Source organism: Paramisgurnus dabryanus, chromosome 20 (genome assembly GCF_030506205.2).
Source record: "Paramisgurnus dabryanus chromosome 20, PD_genome_1.1, whole genome shotgun sequence".
NCBI lineage: Eukaryota > Metazoa > Chordata > Actinopteri > Cypriniformes > Cobitidae > Paramisgurnus > Paramisgurnus dabryanus.
This window is the reverse complement of record NC_133356.1, coordinates 7014136-7036309: the sequence shown is the minus strand read 5'-3', so window position 1 is coordinate 7036309 and position 22174 is coordinate 7014136. Positions and strand designations below refer to the sequence as shown.

Sequence of the window (22174 nt, the reverse complement as noted above, 5' to 3'; positions counted from 1 at the left end):
AGTGCCCCCCCTCCCACACCATCAGTCTCGTCAGTATTAATTATGTACTAGTGGTTTTGCTTTTCTTAAAATAAAACTTCATATTTTACAGGGCTTTGATTTATTTATATTACATTTTTTTATTAGCTTAAAATATTAAAATATAAATTTTTGTGGAGGCTCCGCCTAAAGTTGAAGACAACCTAACGGTACGTTAAAAGAATATATAAAGTCACGTTTGCCTTTGCGTTTGTAATAAATAGTGGTGTGTGAGATCGCAGTTTATTCATACGGATCAGAACCCACGTTTCGACCCGCATGCGATTCGATCGCGGATTAAACAGGGATAGTTTATAATTAACAAGTGTTTTAAAAGCTTGCAAATCTTAACCTTCAAGTGCTTTTAAGCAATTTAACACTAAAAAGGCACTAAGTGAGTAGCTGTATGCAAAGACAGGTTGAATGTGTTCGGTCCTGTTCCAATCAGACGTAATCCTCCCTATATCCTTCAAATATTGATGTGTAAACTTTAGGGAGAGTTGCGCTATTGTATCTCATAGTGTATGGAATAGATCAATGAAAAACAACGTAACGTTTTTATGTGGAGTGACTGTTTAAGCTGCGCCGTCTGTGTGTGCATGGGTTTATTTAAGACGACAAGTGCCCTCAATAGTCGACACACGGAGAGAGCTTTGCGTTGATTCGGCACATGCAAAAACATTAACATGTCATACGACTATGAATAAACGTTTACAATTTCCTCAGCCTCTAAACTTTCATTGCTATTAACTGTTTTCCTTTTGTTAAGTACATTTTCTGTTGCATGAAGCAGGTTTCACTTTCAGGTGCACAGGCTTTGCAAACTCTAGATAAAACACAAAGTTTAAACCAAGCATTGTCCAACATCTGATCCTGATCTAAACCAGTTTGGATTATCTGGATTTGTCGACTCCAAACTTACTCTGAATTCTGAAAATTAAGAGTTTGTTGTTCAAATAGCTTCATGCAACAGACCACAGCCTCAGAAGCATATTTAAAGAAAACAACATAAACATTATTTTTTTCTATACATTAACTCACTGGGGCTCTGTGCAATATGCCATTTAATACAACCAAATGTAATATCTTTATTAAGATGATATGCGGACAACATTCAACTTTAGGAAATAAATTAGTTTATGACTTGACAAAGTAACTGAGAAAAATGCATTATTATTTCTTTAGGGACATACAGGCAGTCAGATACAGGCAATAGGACCAATGAAAAGGTCTCAAATTCAGAATTTCTTCATTTTGAAGAAAAAAAGAAAGATAGAAGCAGAAAGGCATGAGGAGAGGGATGAGAGGAAGACGCAGCAGTAGTCCACTGACTTTTCTGCAAACCAAGGTATGTGTATTACATGCAGAGACCAGAGGGAGGTTAAAACAAAAACACATCAGGAGGTTTAAATGTACTGAATGTATCAGGATACAGTATACAGTATTATTACCTTCAATGTAGGGCAAGTTACACTAATTCACTGTTTATATGTATTTAAATGTGCCACCCCTCTCTAAGTCTGTGCCCCAGTCCGGCCCCCCCCATGAAAAATTCTCTAGACCCGCCCCTGGTTCCTAGCCATATCTGCTAAGAAAATCGCAACTTTTAATTTTTCGTCGGTCTTAGTACACAATGTTTCTACAAAAGAGTACGGTTTTAAATAGGAAAAATATCAAAACTCTTTGGTTATTTTAAGGTTTGATGCTAATGAACACATACGCATGACGTCACCGTTATCACAGATTTGTGTTTTTTTGTAATTTGCATGAGACAACAGTGTTGTTTTCAAAAACTTAAAAAAACTTACCCACACTGCAGAAAAAAATGACTTTCTTACTTAGTATTTTTGTCTTGTTTTAAGTAAAAATATCAAAAAATTCTGCATTTTCTTGATGAGCAAAATTACCTAAAACGTAAATCTTGTTTTTACAAAAAAATATCAAATTTAAGTGCATTTGTGCATAAAACAAGCAAAAAATTGGGTAAGAAAAAATCTAGAACTTTTTAATTAAACACTTAAAGGATAATTCCGGTATTTAACACTTTGAGTCTAATTTCTGGTTTGTTTTGGATGAACTACAGTGATGGACACAGAAATTTTGACAATGGGTCGTGTCTTGAGTTTTTGACTCGTTTAGAAGCGTCTCTTGACTGCTTCAGAAGTCAATGACCATGCACAAACATGTCATTAAAACAACACTTCACGTTCATTTTAAAAACTGATGATTAAAAACAAGTTGTGTAGCGAAATAGAGTTTCTGTCATGTTTTATTTGGCATTTTGTAAAATTCCATTGACATCTCTTGGAAGACTCATTGCTCGCATATACATCACTCCGCCGCTGGAAACAGAAAAGGGTCTGTTTACATGTGGTTGTATTTTTTTCGCTCGGTTTCTCTCAGAAGAAATTTTTCCCATATTTGATGGCTCAGTGACCAGCTTTAGGTTTGAAGTTGAGCTCTATTGTGACTGTCTATACGCTAGACACCGAGCGTACTTGTATGGCAAAGTGGTTGTCGCCATCAAGTGCTGGGGAGTGTGCTAACGCTTCAGACTCAAATATAGAGCGGAAGTATATACGCGGTTGTGAGGTATCTGAAAAAATAGTTCCACTATAGCAAATAACACGGATTGAAATCATACATTGCGCCAATATATTTGTTTTTAATCATCAACGAACACCACGAACCACTCGGTGAGTAGTACAGTTTTGAAAATGAACGTTAAGTGTTGTTTTAATGACATGTTTGTGCATGGTCATTGACTTCCATTCTGAAGCAGTCAAGAGACGAATATAAACGATTCAAAAAGTCAAGACACGACCAATTGTCAAAATTTCAGTGTCCATCACTGCAGTTCATCCAAAACAAACCAGAAATGAGACGCAAAGTGTTAAATACCGGAATTATCCTTTAAGTCAAGAAAAAAATTAAGAAAAATTTGCTTACGCAATTGGCAGATTTTTTTGCTTGTTTTAAGCACAAATTCACTAACATTTTTTTCGTCTAAAAACTACACTTATTTTCTTAGGTCATTTTGTTAATCAAAAAATGCATCTTGATTTAGGAATTTTTTTGATATGTGTTCTAAAAACAAGAGAAAAATACTAGGTAAGAAAGCAAAAACTCTTCGGTTATTTTAAGGCGCGATGCTAACGGACTAATCAGATTCAATGGAGTATGCTAAAAGTGGTACAGCCAGACCCGGAGATCAGCTGAATGGATTCCAAAACGGTAAAAATAAAATATTTAAGTCTAGGGGAGCTGGAAAATTAGCATATTTTCAAAAAAAGTGGAGTGTCCCTTTTAAGTGCCGGGTATACTTTTTTCCGCGTCCGTCCAAACAGCATTCAAAGAATTCACAACCGCGGCTACATGCAGATGAAGTCATGTGGACGGACCTAGTATACCATCAGCTTTAGAATCAACTCCAGACATTTAACATGATTCATTTATGAGGAAATTATTATAAACAAATAGACAATTCCTGTAACTCCTAAATCCTTCAGCCAATTTGGATGTGAATACCCCCTAAATAAAGCGGAGAGCGTGCACTTCAGCCAATATTCATTAAAAAACTGTAACTGGAATAGATTTTGGTAAACAGCTAAAATGACACAAAATGTGCCTCTGTCCTAATATTTACGGACCTAACTGTACATCTAAAAACATGGAAGAGTCATGGAAAAGTTTTGGAGACCTGGAGATACTAGAGAATGGACCATTGCATTGCTCAAAGGACAAACTTTCTTTAACTAATCTCTGCATCTCTTTAGTGGAGTCATCATCCTGTTTTCTCTTCAGGACTTGGTATCTCTGTCTCTGTCTATCTCTTGTGTAAATGCTCAGGAATGTAAAGGCAGGTGGAAACAAGCACCTGAAAGCAGAAGCACTCTCACTGTCTGTACTGTCGCTCTCATAACCTCTAGTGGAGACTGTGTGTTTACACACCGTTGTTTGTATATGTCTTTGTTAAGCCTTGGATTTCAAATGAATCAATCTCAGAACTGTATTACAGTGTTTGGTTTGGCTCAGAAGCAAAACTTAAAAAGGTAAAAACACTCAGCGAGCTTCATACGTGGTGTTAAACTTTATAGATCAAAAATGAAATGTGCTTTTAAAAAAGCTGTAAAAGTTAACAGCTAAGTTTTGAGACGTGGCCTCTGTATGAACCACATTCTGCCTTGACTCTTCATTTCATGTGGTTACTTGCAAAACCTACATTTATAATGTATGCGTCAGTCTCATAAAGCAGCACCTATAGATGCTTTACGCTTACACGCCTGCTTGTGTAAATATTCCTTCTCATAGACGACCTCGCGTCAGTCCTCCGCCCTGTTTTCTCTTTTCCCAACCCATCGACCGCACCATCACGCCAGCATGAAGCGCTCAATGAAATGATAGGAAATGAGGGCTTGAAAAGAAAGAAAGTGGTTTGAGAAAAAGATAAACAGTTACCACACGTTTTGTTTGGCGAGTTCTTCCCTTTCTCTTTTTGGTTCCTCATCAAAGCGCGCCTTTGAAGCGTGAAACTTTCTGCAGCGTAATTTCTTTCGCTTTGTTTTTGTTTCATTAATAGGCCGAGGCGCTGTGGAACTCTCAGTTAACCGTTTAAATGCGCTATCTGCGATTGCGGTGCGTGTCAGGACAGGGAAAAGACAGAAAGGCCGACGTCAGGGTCTCTTTGGCCCTCAGAGTTTCTTACCAAAAGCTTTTGCAAGTGTGATCTTGTTAGCGTAGGACTGGAAGCAGTTACTGTAAAATGCATGATGTAAACCATCTCTGCTAACCAACACGAAGCCCCTTTTTATTGCACGATAAACTTGGAGTGTCTTTTTGTTTTGTTCCTCAGGCATTTTAGCTTTAAAGAAATAGTTTATCCAAAAATTAAAATGCTCTATTGTTTACATTTTATTAATTTTTTTCATATATGTTTCCTCGCCAGTCCTTCCTTTCTTTTTTTCCCTTGGCTTATCACATGCCTGAGCAATGTCTGTGGTAATAGTGGTATAAGTGGAATAATTGAATTTGGGAACCTTGGGTGTGCATTATTTTTGAATAATTCAACGGACCGTCGTCAATTACTCCTTACGTAATATATTTATGAGGCCAAAAAATGTCCAATAATACTGTTTATTCTATTCTATATACTAGATATTTCAGAATACATCCCATTTTCTGTTTTATCTTCATCTTTCTTGTAACGCTGTTTTGAAACAATGCAATTGGGTAACACTTTACTTAAAGGGGTGTTCATAAGACTGACATGACACCTTCATAATCATGACATGACACGTGCCATGAACATAAAGGAGGTTTTATGAAGGTTTATGAGAACTATCATTAATTCATTCGTTTAATTACACTGCAAAAACACTTTCTTACTTAGTATTTTTGTCTTGTTTTCAGTAAAAATATCAAAAACATTCTTAATCAGGACGTATTTTCTTGATGAGCAAAATGACCAAGACAAAAAATATAAACTTTAAGTAAATTATTGCTTAAAACAAGCAAAACATTTTTCTTGAAATAAGTTAACTTTTTCCATAAACACTTAATTCAAGAAAATGTTCTTATTCCATTGGCATATTTTTTGCTTGTTTTAAGCACAAATTCGCTTAAATTTTATATTTTTTCTGTCTAAAAACAAGACTTATTTTCCTAGGTCATTTTGATTATCAAGAAAATACATCTTAATTTAAGATTTTTTTTATATTTTTGCTGAAAACAAGACAAAAATCCTAAGTAAAAAAGTCATTTTTTGCAGTGTCATTTTTTATGCAAATATGACATTGTTTGAGATGTCTTTGTTATGACAACTTGACATTAACCAATACATCATAACTTGACATGACAACTTTACATTACTAAGACAACATAACTCACCAATTTTTACCAGTGAAACAATTTGAATTTGTCATTAAAATTTAATTAGGTATTAATACTCTGTCAAATAGTTTTATAACAGCATCATGATTATTTTTCTTGACCTCAACTACAGTGGTACAAATATAATTTTTCATTAAAATGTCATTAAATATTAAAACTCTGTCAAATACTTTTATAACAACGTCATAAAAATTCTTCAGTTCATAATGTTTTTTTTAAATTTACTCCATGTGTTTAACAAATAAAATCTAAAATTAATAATAATAATAATAATAAAAATTATACAATTATATATTGCATTTGGAGAAATCAAATAAAATTAAATGAAAACAATACAAAAATGTGTTAAGCCATTGGGTCCATATCGCTGGAAGAACAGTTAATTACAGCAAATAAATTAATTTAATTAATTAAATATGTAGTTAGTTTTTTCTTTTATGTCAGAAAATTTTAGAACCTTCTGTGTGAGGAAGAACAAGTTCTGTTAGTCGTCAGTTTTTTATGTATTGTGCACATACATAAAGTTTAGTATAATTTTTTTATGTGTCTGTTGCGTTTTGTTAAGGTATTTAAAATTATTTGAAATAGTATTAACACTTTATGACATTTACATGTCAGTTTAATGTAATGTTAACCCATAAAACTAGGTTGTTTCTTAAGTTTGATAATTATACTGCTTAGGATGTATTGGTTTATGTCAAGTTGTCATAACAAAGACATCCCAAACAATGTCACCTTTGCATTAAAAGTGACATAATTAAACAAATGACACATAATGACAGTTGTCATAAATAAAATCTCCTTCATGTTCATGACACGTCATGCCATGATTATGAAGGGGTCATTTCAGTCTTATGAACCCCCCTTCAAGTAAAGTGTTACCAAAAAGGGACTTAACATTCGTCCCACGACATCAAACCGAGCATGTGTGGATTTTTTTATCCTTTTACCCTTTAAGTAACGTTTGCAAGTCCTGCACGCTCTCTTCCCGCCTGATTTCAACTCTCCATGAGTCCGCTGCTAGCTGCCAACCTGACACAAGTTGCTTTTTGATTTGCTTTAACCGAGACCACCAACAGTGAGGCCTAAGCATGGACCGTTTGTTTGAATTGGGGAGTTTTAGTCTCGTTTCTTTCTCCGTCCTATGCACTACGCCGGTTTTGACATCATGCCGGCTTGAAGATCTTGTTCCAATTATCAAAAACATACTTACCGCTTTAGTAACCCAGTTTATATATCTACATTGATTTTTGAGAAAGTGGACTGCTTTAGCTTGTGGCATCATATAATAACAGTTGCAAAAATCAGATTTTTATGTAGTCTTTTTGGCTCATATTTGAAATGTATCTATTCTCACAAGTGAATTTTAAAAACATGATCATGTATGGTTCACTGATATGATGTGGTTATTATCATGGGCCAATAATCATGCCGCTTATCCAGTTAACAGAAACGTATAAGCTCCCTTGTGCCGGTTTCAAAAGTCTCCCCTAAATAATTGCCTAACCACATTCATGATATTCATTCTTTTAAAGCGCTGACACAGTGTGTTAATAGAGGTTGCGTGTTTTATGTGTTTACATTGAGACCCGGGTTCAGGGCGTTTACCCCCGACACCCCCTTGTCAGGGGCGCTGACGTGACTGCAAACCTCTGGGGTCACAGTTTAGAGGTCAGGTCAAACAATTGAGTCTCTGCAGTGAAAGAGAGATACGATAAATGTCGGGTAAGAGGGGGTTGAAGCGGGAGGTGTGAAGGTCACAGTGTTGGAAAATGAGAGTTTAGATCTAATGTCAGGGTGAAAATAGCCAGAGCGTCCAGCTGCCAGCGCTGTGTGTTTGCGTTGCCATTAACTCGCCTTCGGTTTATTTTCAAAGCTGTGGATTCGAGCACTTTGTCTATGGTGAGAGGGTCTACGCTGCATGATATAATGCGTAGCTCTACAGCTTTAATATGAAACGCATGGAACCAAGAGTAAACAAAACGTATGGAGTGTTTTCTTTTCTGTAGGAATGTTGAAATGAAACGTCTTGCAGTCTCACCACACTTAAATATAAATGTATAAACAATTTGCTAGGTGTTGTTGTCCCATTTCTGCTCTAACAATTATTGAATTGTAAATTTATTTTAGTGCCGTTTGCTGAAAGTTTAAAGTTATTTTAGAGATTTGTTTCACAAACACATTATAAATGTTAGAAATTTATTCCTGAAACGCGTACAAAAGCTGTGAATTGTATAGTACTGAATTGTGGCGTGCACCGTTAAACAATTTTTCCACATTTCAGGATTATTTGGGTGCCCCTAAAACAATCACAAGCATCCATTCAGGTTGCAGCAGTTTTTGAAAGTTCAAAGAGATGGAAGCTTTTCAGCGAGTGGGCATGGTTTCATCACAGCTAGTGGACACGCCCCCAGCATTTGAAAACAGAGAATGTTGCCTATTTTTCCAAGATTTTTAACTTATTTTATTATCAAATAAAATGTCGCCATGTTGATTCCATTTAAATTTTAACAATCCACTTTTTCTGAGGTTCTGAATTTGTAAAACAATGTTTTTTCTTTGTTTTGATGGCTGATCACAGATATATAAACTAGATGTCGCCTTGGGGTTCTAAGCATGTGTCAAAACCTACGCCATCTTGAAACGGGGGTCTTGTCATAGGACGTAGCTAGGTAATGCTACTATCTCCGCCTGTACTTTAAATTCATGGTCAATGACTTTTGTGCTGCGTATGGATGTTAGGCCTACTAGCACCATGCATTATAGTAAAAAAAGTAGATTTTCATAGTATTAAAACTTTAATTTTTTTGCTGGATTCAATGCTAAATACATGTCTGACTCTTGAAACGAAGCAAAAGAAAACCAAGAAAATCGCATTCATGACGATTTATGGTGATTTTATTTCCGTTACACCATTGCCTACAATGACGCTGATGCGGGGTACCCTGTTTCAAGATGGCGGCTCTATTTGACGCATTTGGTCCAATGAACTGCCGTAGCCAAGGCGACATCTAGTGTACATATCTATGATTGCTGATGATCAGCATCCTGATAAAAACAAAAGTTTTAAAGCGCATGCTCTGGCCTAAGTTTGGAATCAAAATGGCAGCAGACTGAATAAGGCATATTGGCAACCATCTAGAAGCTACAGATAGCGTCCTAGCAACACCTTAGCAACCACCCGCCTAGCATTAAGTTTTACAGCGTAAGCACCACTTTCACACTTTATGCATTTTGTTGGGATATTTGCGAAATTGTGATATGATATAACTTGCGTTGTGTGATCTAAAACATTTTTAAATATATCCTGACATGTGATATCATAATGATTTAAGTTTATAAAATCTAATTAAATTATAGTATTTTTGTCTCGTCAGTCTCTTTGCTATGTGCATCTACCTAAAACGTTGACTATACGTAACTTTTTTAACTCTTTTGCTGCCATTGACGAGATATCTCACCAATTAATAGAAAACGTGTCCCTGCCAATGAAGAGTATTTCCGGCTTTCCACAATATCGCTGTTATCCACCAGTAGGCGCACTTCCGCAACTTATAAAACCCGAAAGTATCGCGATACACGTCTGGATCCGAACTTTACTTCCGGTTTCGTTTTTTTTAATGATCTGACTAGTTGCTAAACTGATCTTTTGAACAAATGTCTAGTCGAAAATAACAAATGTTTTGGTTTCCTAGGTAATCTTTGTGTTGTTTTTTTATTTTTATATAAATAAACTACGTTTAAAGAACTTTGTTGTTATTTATTCTTAGCGGAGTTTACCAGAAGTTACGTGCGGACCACGACAGCCGCTTGTTTATGTTGTTACTGCTGAAACCGTTTATATTTAAAAACATTTTCTGGAAGGCATTCAACTTTTGTGAAAATCATGAAAAATGCTGCCGTTGGCTGGCAACTTAAAAAAAAAATGCTGGTGGCGAAAGAGTTAAAGGGGCCATAGCACGAACCTTTTTTAAGGTGTTCCCAGAGTACGTATGTTACGTTCTAGCTCAAAATACCATATAGATAGTTTATTATAACATGTTAAAATTGCCACTTTGTAGGTGTGGGCAAAAATGTGCCATTTTTGTGTGTGTCCTTTTAAATGGAAATGAGCTGATCTCTGCACTAAATGGCAGTGCTGTGGTTGGACTGTGCAGATTAAGAGGCGGTAGTATTATAATAAGATCCCCTTCTGACATCACAAGGGGAGCCAAATATCACTGACCTATTTTTTCACATGCTCGCTTAGAATGGTTTATCAAAACTAAGTTACTGGGTTGATCTTTTTCACATTATCTAGGTTGATAGAAGCACTGGGGACCCACTTATAGCACCTAAAGATGGAAAAAGATTTTCATGAAATGTCCCCTTTAAGTATTAAAATCATTCAGTTATTGCAAATCATTTAATTCGCATATTGCAATATTTTGATCTATCTCTGCTGCTCTGTTGGTATATCAATGTGCTCAGTTTTTCTTGTCTAGTAAAGGCTGAAGTATACATTAGTCCACTTTTTACGTATACGCGAGGGTCCGCATACAGTGCGCGTGACGCATTTTCATCATCAAAAGGGTGCAGGTGTACTGCTCACACCACCAGATTTTTAAAAACCATTTGTACAGTGGGTATAGGAGACTGTAGTATGTAGCCCAGCATATGCATTGCATTTGGTTGCAATGAGCATGCGTCAAATGCCTGTGTGCACGTACAGGGCAAATAAACTAGACTATGCAAAGGCTGTGCGTTCGACCGTGTCCATACGTTTAACAGACTATACTCCGGGCTTAAACCGAACGAGGTACTGTAGTCTTGAGTAAAAACGTCCCTGGAAAGGTGAGCATCTGCTGGCGGACGTAAAATTTGGAAGAGCCCGACGGAGCAGCCCTACTCTTTGGGCTTAAGTCACCCATCAATAAACACCAGGAGAGATAGAGAGATAAAAAGAGGTTTAGGAGGCCAACCTATAAAACGTTGCCCTTCTGAAAGGCGATCCTGTAAAAATATTTTCCCATCATTAAGCTGTCATCCAGGACCTCTGATACACAGCTTGTCCGGGCACCGTGATCGAGCGTATATACGCGTGTGTTTGTGTGTGTGTGTCTGTCTGTGAAGACATTAGTTAGCAGCCAAGATGCTGTATTTATTTGAATTCTGTCCCTTTGGTAAAGTGTTGAGTGGGGTGAAACCATTTAACCAACCCTATGTGTTTAAACAGTGCAGGTTTGTGTAAACATCTGAATTTGGACTGTGGTCTCCCGAGTACTGCCGTGGGTACCGTGGATCCTAAACAGAGTTTTGTGTGACAGCGAGAGGGAGCGATGCTTTGTTTACACACGTCTGTCAGGACGCAACTCTCCTCTGCCCATTTACAAAGCCCGTCCGACCGCTGTTTGTGCGAGCGTGTGTGTTTACATGTGTCATTCAACAGCGCCTGCACTGATCTCAGCTCTTACAGGGCGGTCTTAACCATCTGTGTTTGTGAATGCCAGAGAAAGTGGGATCGGGTGGAGACCTTGACCAGAGAGGTCAGTTTGAGAGAGAAAGTTTTGGTCATCTTTAACCAAGTACTGGTTGTTTAATTCACCCAAGCAGCATGTTTTTGTGATGGCACAACCCAAATCGGTGCTCTGTTTTGTGCTCTGCATTGTATTCGGGGATATTTGAAGAGTTTGGTTCTAAAACGCAATAAGTCCATTTTGACTATTTGGATAAAAATATCCAATTTTATTTTATTTATATAGCGCTTTTCACAATTGTTAATTGTTTCAAAGCAGCTTTACATTAATAGATGTAGGAAAGCGAGGGTAGTAATAATGTAACGTATACAGTAAAGTATTACGTTCAGCCAATGGTGGCGGACTCTCCAGGGGATTAAAAAAACCCTAGGAGAAAAACCCTCCTGGCTAGTCCAGGGGGTAAACTCCTAGGAGGAGAAAAACCCCTGAGAGAGATACATATATATTTATATCGGCTATGCATTACGTTGAAGGACGGTCAGTAGATCAGTGGTGTGATGACCTTCACAGCAGCAGGAACTGGTTCTGTTTGTCTCATTGTCCTTTGGGTCGAGGACGAGACAGGGAGAGATAAACAGAATCCTATTAGCGTTCACATGTAATGCAAGTGTCATACAGTATTGGGGTTTAAATCAGCTCGGTTCCAGACAGGCTAACTATTGCGGCATAAGTATATTACCCAGATGAGTTATGTGAATGCTTTGTTCTGGACAAACTAAATATTGCGATATAAGTACATTTACTGGACATTTTATATGAATGCTTTGTTAAAGAAGAATGTCTTAAGTTTAGATTTCAATGTGCTGTCATTTTTGAGGCGTCATCACTGAACAATCACTTTTTGACAGCGATCAGCTGTAAAATGTTTTGGTCCTGCTCAATTTTTGTTGACTTTGAGTAAAATAATGGAACGTTTTTTCATAATCCCCTGGGGTCAATGTGTTAGCATGACAGAAGCTTGATGCTGTCGGGAGAACAAGCAACAACTGGCATTTTTCCTTTGCTCGAGTGCCTCTCACGTAATTATTCGATTTTGATGGCTTACTTTTCTTCTCTGCCACAGAAAACCACCACAGGTTTATCAATGCCATCAAAATTACTATTTTGTTTTTGTTTGTTAATTGATGACGAAGTACAAAAGTAGATGAGGAAAACTAGGAGTCTGTGTGTATTCAACACGCCGCCATTATTGTTTACAATGTGTGGAATGGTGCGCTGTGATTTGTTAAGCGGATTTATTGCATTCCGCAGAGGAGGAGGACTGCCGTTTGTCGCGGTTTTGAAGAGAGGGAGAAAAGATGACAAAGTAACACGGCGGATATCGGATTTTGCGTAAAATGAAGAAATAACTTTTTTTATACTAACCAGATACAATGCTGATTTTTGGCGATAACATTTTTTTTTATTGTGTTTATTGCATTTTGGAACCAAAATCTTTATTTCTACCTGTGGAAATTGATGCCTATCCACTCTTTTCATCACTATATAGGGCAAGTCTAGTTTAGCTATACATTTTTCAAATATGTGTGTAACCTGCAATTTAAACAATAGGCACGATGTGGCAACAGTGTCCGCTCTTTGTGTGCAACTAAGATACGGTAGAGTGAAAGCAAGTGTGCACTTGTGCCTGTCATTGCACAAGAGAGATCGCACCTTGTTTCTTCTGTTTGCAGTTATGTCAGAAAGGATCGGCCGGGCATTGTTCAGGTCTATATATGGCAGGAGGGGCTGTGGGCAACACGGTAAATGTTTAGACAAGTTGCAGTTTAAGTCCATGACTGCAGCGCACACAAGCCTTAAAAAAAAACACATTTATCACGTGTACCACTCCTTGCTAAGGCAAGCGTCACTTTTACAATTGCTCTTGCTTTTTTGACAAAGCCCTACTTTAAGCGTTAAACTTGAGTTTGTCAGTTTTTGGATAGTTGCATGCAGCAGTGATCTTAAACCACCAGGAAACAAACATTGCCTTCAGAAAGTCTTTGCAAAAAGTGGTCGATGTATTGCTTTTGTGACTCTATGCCCCCCTTGAAGTTGGGGTTCTTCAGTTAGCACCCAGTTTGCAGTTCTAATCTGGATTTGGTTTGTGTGTTCAACAATATTGTGTGAATGACAGTGACAAATCCCATAGATTTAGAAAAGATCTGCCAGCTGGCACCTATTTAAAGGGGCCATGGCATGAAAATCTGACTTTTTCCATGTTTAAGTGCTATGATTGGGTCCCTAGTGCTGCTATCAACCTAGAAAATTTGAAAAAGATCAACCCAGTAACTTAGTTTTGGTAAACCATTCTCTACAAGCACATGAAAAAATAGGTCGTTGAAATTTGGCTCTCCTTATGATGTCATAAGGAGCTCTTATTATAATAAAACCACCCCTTAATCCAACCACAGCACTGCCATTTAGTGCAGAGAGAAAATAATTCACAGAACAATTGAGTTTCAACTTCAACAAACCACCATCATTGCGATCAGTGTTTGCAATTCATCCGCTCATGTGCATTTTAAACGGCACATTTTTGCACACACCTACAAAGTGGCGATTTTTAAAATACTATAACAAATTATTTATATGGTATTTTGAGCTAAAACTTCACATATGTGCTCTGGGGACACCAAAGATTTATTTGACATCTTAAAAAAGTCCTGTGACATGGCCCCTTTAACATTCTGTCATCCATTTCTTCACAATCTAAATTTTGGATTTGACTCTACTAGACATGCAAGTTAAAATATTTTGTTCACTATGAGATTAAAGTGATGCAATGACCAAAGTATTTTAACCCAAATTTGACCTCTGTATCCAGTGAGTGGTGAACAGTGGGCAGCCCGGAGCAGTAGGTTGCTATCACGGCAGCACCTGGGGAGCAATCGCGGGACAGGTGCCTTGCTCAAGGGCACCACAGTCAGCTTTGAGAATCGAACCAGCAACTTTCAGGTTACGAGCTCGACTCCCTAACTATTAGGCCACGACTGCTCTAATGTTTTTAGCTTTTGCATGTGTTGCAAATCAAAAAGATTGTTTGCATGACTTAAAGGATTTTAATGACTTTGAAGGATGGTTAGACTAAATGATCTATCAAGTGTTCTGCAGTTTATTTTCTGTCAGTTCACGGTTGACGTTCAGATCAAGAGTGCTTGTATGGACATCATCGCTCCCTGTAGGCACTGAGGGTGTTGTCTTTCACAAAGATTCCTAGCCTGCGGTGAAGTCAAGGATTTATAGCCCTGATTAATGGCTTGGCTAGTAAATCTCAGGTATGGCCCTGCGGCGTCCCAAAAAGGGGGCTGGGGTGTTTTACAGCAAGTAATAATAAAGCTATACACTCTAAATAGGATGTTTCATTTTTAATAATTTTTGTGTTATGCTATTTAACACATTATGTGTTAAAGGAATAGTCTACCCTTTTGCCATATTAAACTATGTTATTACCTCAACTTAGACGAATTAATACATACCGATCTTTTTTCAATACGTGCACTGTACAGCGTGTCGTGAATGTGTTAGCAATTAGCCTAGCCCCATTCATTCCTATGGTACCAAACAGGGAAGCCACCTAACACTTCCGTGTTTTCCCTATTTAAAGACTGTTACATGAGGAGTTATACTAGTAAGTATGGTGCCACAAAATAAAACTTTTTTTTGGTACCATAGGAATGAATGGGGCTAGGCTAAATGCTAACACATTCATAACACGCTGTACAGTGCACGCATTGAAAAAAGATAGGTATGTATTAATTCGTCTAGGTTGAGGTAATAACATAGTTTAATATAGCAAAAGAGAAGACTATTCCTTTAATTTGGGGTTAAAATGAAACACAAGTTGTGTTAAAAGTGCTTCAAAATGTGTTCCAATAATCTGGGACATTGCATTTAGTGTTGATTGTGTTGTTTTTAACACATCCGTTCTAAAAGTGTGGTCCTCCTGGATGAGATGTGTGACTGACGTTGTCTGACGGTTAATGTGTTTGTTTAAACACATCTCCAATTTACATTATAAGCGACACGCAGTAGCAGAACGATGCGATCTTATTGATTTGGAAGATTGGCGACTTCCTACGGCACGAGCGACAGTGTTCATTGGCGACTGGATGGGGCGTGTGCAGTCGCGCGACAAAAGACGGCTCGTTAGAATGCTTGATTCTGATTGGCCAGTCACAACGTTTGCAGGTTTGTTATTCCCAGATAACAGCTGCTCAAAACTAATAAAACACGATAACTTGGATGCTGCAAATCATTTTGACATGTACAGTTTAATATTACACAAAAATGTATGTATTTTAATAACATGTATGACGACATATTTACAAATGATTAAACCAAATAGTGAGTTTGTGACATTTGAACGTCTTCGTGACAATAAAACAGAAACTAAACAGGTTTTTCTTGCGAAAGGTCTGCATTCATTAAAAATGAGCAAATTAAATATTTTATATCAATATTTAATGTTTCCTACCTTACTTATAAGGTAAATAGCCTCCGCTTCGCATCAGGTCCTGATCACACTCTCAAGGTTTATTTCTGCGATAACAACCAGCTGCCTACTGTATACATTATCCCTTACCTAATATCTCTTTAGCATTACCATTTTTGAATAAAACAATTTAGGGATTCTGCATTATAAAAATTTTGGACACTTTTAAATATTTTATTTAGAAAACAGATAAATGATAAAATGCACCTATTTCATTGCTGTTATTTTGTGTATTTGGTATAATACAATTTGTTTGCGTGGTTTATGGTTAAAAACACATTATTTTCTACATACCGTACATTTTTGTAGCTTCAGATATCCTGCTTTTTCTCAAACTCTCTGATTTTGTAAGCGATGTGTCCCTGATTGGCCAGCTAATCTGTACGTTGTGATTGGCCTGAATACCTTTGACGTCAGCCAGTAATGTGACGCTCCTTACCATGTTTAAAAGATTCGCAATGCAATGCTAACAGGAGTTAACTTACAGGCTGTGAGTCCAAGCGGGAGAAATTATGATTATGTCGATCTTGTCCACGTCAACAGGCCCAGAAAGTAAATAGGTGCTTACAATCCATGTGTTTGTTGTAGTCCAAGAAAGGAGATTTACGTTGGAGACGATAACTCGTGTGATCTTTTACTTTGAGGTTTGTACCTTTTGCATATCGTTAACATGTACTAATACACACTTACACATCAAAGGAAATTTAAAAACGTGAATCGGACCATAATTGCTCAAATCTGGTGTTAATCAGGATACTTTTACATTAATTCAAATCTATTTATTTGAGTTCAGTTGAATTTGATTTCATTTATGCAACTTACAGCAACTTAAAGTACTAATGTTAATGATATTGGCCAATTCCAAATATGTAATCTTGCACGGGTAAAAAAAACTATAAAGCCGAAAATGTCATTTTTATTCATAGTTTGTAAAGTCTAAACAGATTCATGCTGTTACTGTACTAAAATGGTCAGTAGTAAATCAAATATCCTTGGTTAAACCGCACATTTTATATTTTGCATTCCTATAAATGAAACTCGAATCTTCTTGCAGGACTTTTTTTTCCCTTCAATCTGTATAGTTTGCATCTAATCCTGGCAACTTCCACCATCCACGTACATCAACATGTGTCTGTGTGTTTGCATATTTTCTGATTTCTTTTGATTTATAATATTGTGTATTTTCTTTAAACTGCCATTCAGGCGACGTGTATGAAAGCTTCTACTCAAACACAGTTATTTTTTCTTTCTCCTCTATGTTCTTCACTATGGTGATGTCAATGAGCCTTAGCGAGTTCAGGTTGTCTGTCAACATTACCGTCATTGGCGTGTGAATGAGGGCGGCCGGGAGGGGCTGAAGACGGATGGTGTTGTGTTCATTGTGCCATTCTTTTAAACAAACACCAGAGTGAAAACGCAGACAGAAACGTGCGGGTCGAGCGGCTTTCAGCTTCGCTCTTTCCACCTCTGTGATTATGAACTGATGTTGGATCAGTGCTCATACGCTCAAATAAACCACACCCTGCCTCTGCGTTAGATGAAACTGCCTTAGGATCAGCTGGCATAAGTTTTACCAGGGTATCACATCCTTCTCTGTGTGTTTGTTATTTCTCATTTGTGTAAATGCAACTATTTGTGATGTGCAGCGTTGGGTCAAGATGGAACAAACATGCTTAAGTTGTGCACAATGAATGCATTCACATTTGCATTTGTTCATTTAGCAAAATGTAAACAGATAAAGCGTAGATCATTGAATCTATGAGTGATGGCCAATCAGTGATCTTTAGAATGATGACATAAACCCTGAATGTTAAGGAGCTGAGCCCGGGCTGTGAGAAGACTGAGCTGTGGTGTAGTAGTGAACTTAACCTTGATATGTTTGGCTGTTAAGGAGATAATGACCACCTGAGTTAAATATATAACCAAAGATATATGAAGAGTTTGGTTCCAAAATGTAATAAATCAATTTTGACTAATTTGGGTAAAAATTAGTTTTCTATACCAAGAAACAAGATGAAAACCACTATTTTCTGTTACAAACTTTCACATAGCATCTTTAGGTTATAATAACATTACAAATTTAAATCCATAATTTGATTTTCAAAGATTTATTATAAAAAGCTGATATTTTTTTCCGCAAGTTTTTTTAAAATGCTATACATCTATTGAATCATTATATAAATGTGCATTCATCTTTGCCATGTTATATTCATTTAGTTGACTAGTGGTATACACTGATAAAAATAAACATTAATGGCATTAATCAAAACACTTACATTGTCATATTAGGAACACTGTCATTGCTGCTGTTATCCTTGGGACGTCGTCGCTGAACTTTTTTTCACAGCGATCATCAGCTGTAAAATGTTTTGGTCCTGCTCGATTTTTGTTGACTTTGAGTAAAATATTGGAAAGTTTTTCATAAGATCTCCTGGGGTCAATGTGTTAGCATGACAGAAGCTTGATGCTGTCCTGTGAGAACAAGCAACAGCCGGCATTTTTTTGTCTCCCGAGTGCCCCTCGCGTAATTATTCATTTTTGATGGCTTACGTTTCTTCCCCGCCACAGAAAACCACCACATGTTTATCAATGCCATCAAATTATTATTTTGTTTTGTTTGTTTGTTGATCACGAAATACAAAGTAGATGAGCAAAAGTGATTCTGTGTGAATTCAACGCGCTATTGTTGTTTACAATGCGTGGAATGGTGCGCTGTGATTGGTTAAGCAGATTTATTGCATTCTGCAGAGAAGGAGGACTGGCGTTTATCGCATTTTGGGAAAAAAAGGAGAATTGATAACCGAATAACCCGGCAGATATTGGATTTTGCATAAAATAAAAAATTTACTTTTTAATACTGACCTGATACAATACTGATTTTGACGTAGCTATTTTTTTACAATGGCGTTTATCGCATTTTGGAACCAAATTCTTCATATATATATATAACCACTCTAATGGATAAAACAATGTTCAGCACAGCTATGGGGGAACAATGCAACACTCAATATGGCCGCTATGGTGACAGAAGTCTTCCAGTTAAAAAGAACCAATCATCATTGGCAAAAAATCTCAATTCTTTGGGGGAGGCGCTTGCCAACCTGTGCGCATGCGCAATATCTGAAACGACCTTAAATAAAGGTGTGTCCTAGCACAATTTGAGCTTAAGGAACATAAGTAATGGTTGTTGGTTAGACATATGTTGTTTAATTCTGATTTCTTTCCCCACTCAAGATAGGACTTTTGTTTACATGGCTAAAATAGCTGCCCAGAGGTATTGCAAAGATGGCTGCCAAGTGCGACTTCCCTAAAGGGACTTGAAAGTAAGACTTAGAATAAGAAAAATTTTCTTGAAATAAGTTTACTTTTTTCGTAAACACTTAATTCAAGAATAATTTTTATTCAATTGGCAGATTTGTTTAATTGTTTTAAGCACATATTTGCTTAAATTTAATATTTTTTTGTCTAAAAACTGGATTTATTTCCTAGGTCATTTTGCTCATTAGAAAATACATATTAATTTGCACAAGCAAAATAATCTGCCAATAGGGTGAGCAAAAAATCTTGAAGATTTTTCTTTAACAATAAATTCAAGAAAAAAATCAAGTTGCTTGTTTATGCACAAAATCACTTACATCTGATATTTTTGGTCTAACCACTAGATTTATTAGATTTATTAGACTTATTTCTTGGGTCGTTATGCTCATCAAGAAAAAGCATCTTAATTTAAGAATTTTTAGATATATTTTTACTGAAAACAAGACAAAAATACAAAGAAACTGTTTTCTTGAAAATCATTTTTTGCATTCCCAATTCCTTTGGCTTTTTTATTTTTCCCTAGATCTACCTTTTTTATTGTCATTTTCATTAATTTTTTCAGATTTTCTTACCACTGTCTTAGTTATACATAACATTACTGTACCATGATACTGTTACTGTCAATGTAATTCTATGGGCAAATAATAAAAAAAATTATTTTTTGCAGTGCAGACTCCCTATGTAATTGCATCGATGAAATTAACATCTGGATGCATCAAAACTTCTTCCAGTTAAACGAAGACAAAACTGAAGTGATTGTATTTGGAAATAAAGATAAAACTCTTAAGGTTAACCAAACCTTAACTCTAGGGGTCTAAATTACAAAATAAAGTCAGAATTCTGTGTGTAATCTTAGAGTAGGGGTCTTCAACTACTGTTCATCGAGGGCCAGATTTAAAAATTGTAAATATGATGTGGGCCAAACTTTTACCCCTATTTATACCTTTTATATATTTTTAACTTTGATAATTTATAAATTATTATTATTATAAATTATTATTGTTATTATTGTGATATAACTTATGTTGTTTTTGTTGAAAATGTGCTAAAAATGTATTTAAAAATATCTTTGTGAAGAAGAATTTTATAAAGTACAACATTTGTTCTGAAAATTTAGCACTTTAAGTACATTATGAGAGTGTACTACTTTATCACCTGGGTAGTTTGTTAGTTAAAAGTTCTGTAACCTGTGTACTGTTATACAGTGTTGTTTTTGTGTATGAATTTGTTTGGAGATTATCAGACACCCTCCCATCATATTTCGGGAACAGGAGTTTCTCAGGTGCTCCAAGCCTGTTTCAACAAGCAATGAATCCCTTATTGTAATGACAGTAAGCGTGTCCACAGGGCAGTTACTGACATCAGCCCCTCTATTACCCACCCTCTTGTATTTCCACACCCATGTTGTCCTTTATCCCACCTCTGTTTCCTTGAGCAGATGTGGCATTGCAGATGAATGTTGTTTAGGGCAGTGGTCTCAAACTGGGGGGAACAGTTATTTATCATGAATTCTGTGTAATTAAACAACTAACCAACGGCACTACATTGTATTGTAAGTTAATATGTGTTGTTTAATTAATTTTTTTGTTTTATGTCATACATTTTCTTGGGGTGGCCTAGAAGGTCTGCACCATACACAAGGGACCACTGCTTTAGGGACCCAGTATTTTGCAGGTTATGTAAAGCCCTCAAATGCATATCTCAGGTTATAGTAACCCGTAATGTCATTTGTGCATATTTTTAACATTGTATATATTTTTGCATCTGTTTAAAACATAATGACATAATTTTATCGTTTTCTAATTGTGAATGAAGTAGTAGGAGAGTTTTATACTAATAAGAAATTTTAAAGAGATCAGTGTTAGATATAGAGTCGCTCAAGAACCTAATATTTAATAATGAGTCATGCATTTGAGGGTTAAAGTAAGTCATTTCTGATAATCCAGAATCATCATTGTTTAAATAGTGAAAACGTTTTCTGATGTTGATCATTTGCCTTCGCTTCATGTCAATTGTTTGCAATCCCATCTGGGTATACAGCTTGTTTCATAATTTTGTCACTTTCTCATTGTATTCTTGATTTATTTAATCACTGTACTATTCATTGTAGCTGTCTTCTTTGCGTGTGATCTTTCATCCCATTTATACACATGCACGGCTGTCTGCAGGCCCAAACCCAAACTCCGTCCTTTCAGTTAAGCCTTTAGATTCATTGACCCTCACAGCGTTGTCATCAGTCTGCATTAATGAAGCTAGCTCACTCTTTAGGGTCTCTGTAGCCCACCGCTGACAGACCGATGAACATGCGAAAACCCTTGTATATCACAACCTCTCCCTGCCCCACAAAATGCATTTCATTTAAAACACGTTCCACAGGCTCGCTCTTTCCCATGCTGTCCGTCTTGTAAAAACAGGACACATAGTTTCCACGGTGGAATAATGACAGACGAATCCTGTTGGTTAATGGTGGGACTTTCACAAGGCGACTTCTCGTTCGACCAAATACTGAACTAAACCCACATAATCTGTGCGGGCTTTAGCGTGCGGTTGCGTGTCCGTACGTGCAGCGCGTCAATGCTTTTTTGTCTGCCAGAAATGACTTGACTGTTTAAAGAAACGCATAGATCTCCACCGAGGCGTTCGTTTGTTTACTTTGTGCTCACACTGGTCTGTTTGGACCGACAAAAAGAGCTGAAATTCAAGGCTAAAAAAGGCCTTCTGCTTTCTCCTCCTTCATGCTTTACTTTCACTACATTACTAAGAGAAAAATAAGAGACAATACGATACACATTTTAAAGCATTGACCAAGCTCTCCTTTTTTTGTTTCTCCATGAACAGGGTCAGTACAGACCTTCAGACCTCCTGTGTCCCGAGACGTATGTTTGGATGCCCATCGAGAGGTGCATCCCTCGCCTTGACGTCTCTGTCTATTCCCGCCTCAATGAAGACACCAAAGCTG

At 36.8% G+C, this 22174-nt stretch overlaps 1 protein-coding gene across 5 annotated transcripts in view; it reads left to right on the top strand.

Annotated features, from left to right (window-relative positions):
* Window positions 1–22174, top strand: part of LOC135786666 (arginyl-tRNA--protein transferase 1) — a 121612-nt gene that overhangs the window by 73048 nt on the left and 26390 nt on the right. For all 5 annotated transcript variants that reach the window (XM_065296164.2, XM_065296163.1, XM_065296162.1 and 2 more), the window contains one exon: window positions 22054–22174. In XM_065296164.2, the coding sequence (XP_065152236.1) occupies window positions 22054–22174 (121 nt within the window). The remainder of the gene's footprint in view (window positions 1–22053) is intronic.